This window comes from Pinus tabuliformis, chromosome 9, assembly GCF_031772625.1.
Source record: "Pinus tabuliformis cultivar Carrire ecotype Pingquan chromosome 9, CPIR1, whole genome shotgun sequence".
Taxonomy (NCBI): domain Eukaryota; kingdom Viridiplantae; phylum Streptophyta; class Pinopsida; order Pinales; family Pinaceae; genus Pinus; species Pinus tabuliformis.
In genome coordinates, this window is record NC_142307.1 from 118,087,382 (window position 1) to 118,091,220 (window position 3,839).

At 36.9% G+C, this 3,839-nt stretch overlaps 1 protein-coding gene across 1 annotated transcript; it reads right to left on the reverse strand.

Annotated features, from left to right (window-relative positions):
• Positions 1–956: 956 nt before the first annotated feature.
• Positions 957–3,604, reverse strand: LOC149147367 (BAHD acyltransferase DCR-like). The gene is made up of 2 exons (XM_089441050.1): positions 2,834–3,604; positions 957–2,068 (listed from the first exon to the last, which is right to left on the reverse strand). The coding sequence occupies exons 1-2, from the start codon at positions 3,317–3,319 to the stop codon at positions 1,178–1,180; spliced, it is 1,377 nt and encodes a 458-aa protein (XP_089297176.1). The 5' UTR covers positions 3,320–3,604; the 3' UTR covers positions 957–1,177.
• Between the last annotated feature and the right edge of the window lie 235 nt (positions 3,605–3,839).

Genomic DNA, 3,839 nt, shown 5'->3' on the forward strand with positions numbered 1-3,839 from the left:
AGTTTTCGGATATGGTTGACATGTTCACTTTTATGCTTCAGAGCTTTCTATTGTAACAGATTGTTTGGAATTTTAATAGAGATCTTGATCGGATGTGACAAAAAAAACAAAAAATGTTTTTAGTTTTTTAACTCTATCTTTAATTTAGTTTTTCTTACATTCTTTGCTCATACTTGGAAATGAATAAACAGTTTTTTTTTTAATTAAAACTTATGGATTGTCTCACTATTTTTTAAATAATAATTGAATTATTTCATAAACTTTCATCCAATACCTAATTTGAATAGACCGAATAAGATCTTCATTTTTTGTAGTAGGAATAATACTCTTAATTGTGTTAACAGGTCCTTTTCACCTTAATATGAAAGTGATGTTGTAATACCATGTTTTATTTTGTAAACAAAAATAATAAAAATAAAAATAACTATAAGTTATAATAAAAATAACATATTGATCCATATTATTAACCCATATTTTAGTGTGGAATAGAGAGACATTTTAAAGAGAAAAATGTCAACCTAAATTCATCTCCAAATCTAAATTCATCTTAACTCCAAATCTACCCAGTCATGAACACTTTAAATTATCTCTTTTCATAAAGAACAGTCCCCTTACCGCAGGTAAGTAAAAAAAATATACCATGTATTAGATAACGAGAGGTGTTACTTATCAATACATCTTTATATATATTAATTTTTAGGAATAAAAAAAAATTCTACGATCATGACTATTTGTAATTTAACTATTTACGGAGCTTAAAACCGAAAAGCGAATCCGTAAAGTAAACATGTATCTAATTATACAAAAAGATCAAAATTTGTATCCAAATGTTAATCAACCTGAACAATCCTCAAATAACATTAAAATCAGCATCAGGGAGACGACACTTGAATGCAATTATCAGTTTTAAAAATGGTAGAAGCATTGGCCTTGAGTTAGAAGTTCCAGAACCAGGGTACATAGAAAGCTTTCCAAGTTTATTATAATGACTTACCACACTTGCATACAGCTGCTCACACTTCAGCATAAATACAAGTTCGTCTAGGCTTTACTACTAACTGCGTAGACAATAGTTAAGAAAATATAATTTGAAATCCACAACATAGACTTTCAAATCTTAGAAGAATACCACAAAGATGCTATACGAGGAATAAAACAGATGCATAGGCTTGAATTCTCAGTTTGTGAGCAGGAATTCAGTATCAGTCTCCAGCATTTCCATTGTCTGAGGCAGAAGAGCAATCTCCACATCCACACTGCCCCCACCTTCCTGGCCAGGGTAAAGATAAACCATGCCATCAAATTTGTTATTGCATCCACTCCTCACTCTTACAGGCTTTCCCCATCCAAAATCATTCTCATACACTTCAAATCTATGTGAACTTCCAACTGCAACACAATTTATGCCTGCATCGCTGAATCCATAAAGCTTCGGATTCTGCTCCCATTCTTCATTCTTTTTTTTGATAGCTTTGGCTCCATGAGAGTCAATCACCTGTTGCAGTAAATTTGCTGCAAATGTCTGGTCATTTGACAGAAGAAGACCCACTGCAGTGACACCATAGATGCCCTGAATAGCATTACCAAAGTAGTTTCTAGGTAATGGGGGGTCAACCCTTGCTCTGCAATCTATGAAAAGTGTGAAAACAGTTATATCTTCAGGGGCCAATTTTCTGGCCCTTGTGACACCATGCCACAGATGGGCTCCAAGAGCCTGGAAGCAAGAGAATGGCTTACCTTCCTTATTCTTGTTAGCCTTGGTCTTTATCTCCTCTATCATCTTCTTGCTAAAATGGAAAATCTTGCTTCTCAGATGATGTTCTGCAGTTTTGGTACCGTTTGCAGATTTGGTACCGTTTGCATAAGATTCTTGTGTTGGAAGATTTATATTCAGCTTGACTTTGGTATTTCTAGCCAGAGCTCTGTCATGTGAAGGAGGAAGGCTTATGACACTTGAACCCCTGCAGAGCTCAGCCCAAGAACTCATGAAATGCCAAGTTGAGTATCCATCCACTATCAGATGATTGATTGCAATTCCTATTACAATTCCATCTATGAGTTTGGTTACCTGTTTCCAATCATGATAACTGTTAGTGACATGATCACAAAATATAAGTCAGGGATTCAAGGTGGTGCTAGATATAAATAATATTTATTTTATTTAGATTTTTGAGAGAAAAAAAAAAATAAAAAAAAAATAAAAAAAAAAGCTGTCAATGGTGTTGGGTGGGCGGTTAAGGCACTCCTACATGCTAAGTCACTAATTCAATTCTCTGCTTTACTCGGGTGTTATTCTTGGACAACACTGGGAAGTGGTACTGCAATTAGAGAGTGGTACTGCAAATCAATTCCAAACACTAAAACTCCAGAGGTCTACCAAAGTTAGTGATGGGAATTGCTTTGATATTGCTTGTATCGTCCTACACTAAGGATGTATGAGTGAGGCTATATAGCCTCACCAATGGCAAACTTACCAAAAAAAATAACAATAGAAAACTTACCCAAAAAAAAAATTATAAAATACACATTTCTTCATGCTTCTCATCAAGGCCAGACAGGTAGTAACATCTCCCTAACCTGCCCTATAAAGTATTATATCCAGTCTGGACATGACTAAGCCTCTAGAAAAGGCAGTTAGCTGGGAGAACAATCCCAAAGCCAAAATTCAAGGAATGAGACTGGTGAGACCAACCAAGGCATTTACCTAGAATATTAATCCCAAAACTCTTGCATCCAAGATGTCCGCATAAAGTTCAAAACCATTATTTAACTATAGAAGAGCAAAACTATTCTCTGTAACACAAAAACATGGATATCCATAAACAAATCTCACCTGAACCCCAACCATAGGGAGAAAAAACCCATCAGAATTCAAGGTATCAACGTAAGGAATAAGACCCAACATTAAATCAGAAGAAGAGTCACAGTCCTTCAGATCGTCCAGCACAGCATCCGAAGACGCTTCGATGAAGTCCACACCAGCATCATTGCAGTCCACCTTCAGAATACCTTCCTCGTCCAAACAGAGTCGCCCTGCAAGAGGGTAGAAGTGAACCAAAGCCTCTGACAGGCCTTTTTTCAAGGATTCCACCATGGAGGCAAATCCCTGGCTTGGGGAGGGGTACAACAGAATCTTCTGATTGTAGTGGAAAGTGACATAAGGAAGATCAAAAGTTGTCAAGTCACAGTACTTCTGATCAGATGGCTGAGCAGGAGACACACATGATTTTTTCAGCACTGTTATCATGTTTGCATGACCAGCTTTCTCCTGAACACATACACCATTAGGCCTAACCAGTTGGATAGATTCTTGAGCCATGGTGATCTGAAAAAATCTTGGGAACCCTAATTGACTTTCAGCGACTTATGCAGCAGTGCCCCTATGTCACTGGTATTTGTAAAAGCTCAAAGAGATTGTCACTTTCCACTGGACTTCAATGGCTAACTACAAAACGGCGATTAATAAATATGGAGCAGCTATGGAATATACGTGCAATGTCGACTCAACCACTGAACTTCCTAAAGCCAATCTGGCAAATTCTGTGCTTGCAGCTTGGAAGTGAGTTGAAAATGCTAAACAATCAGCAATGCTGAACACATATCAATGCCACTCAGCAAAACTGTGCACATATTAATAGCCATGTTCGGCACCATTATTACGCTTATGGCAGAGCACTTAATGAGCGTCATCAGAATTGCAACTGCCATCGACCTTGATTGGTGTATCTCACGGTTTTCATTTACCCTCCATGATTTTCACTGGTAATAAATTTGTTTGGTTTTGCAGCAGAGTAAATAGAAATGCTGTACACTTCACATGTTGTCATTCAATGACCAAT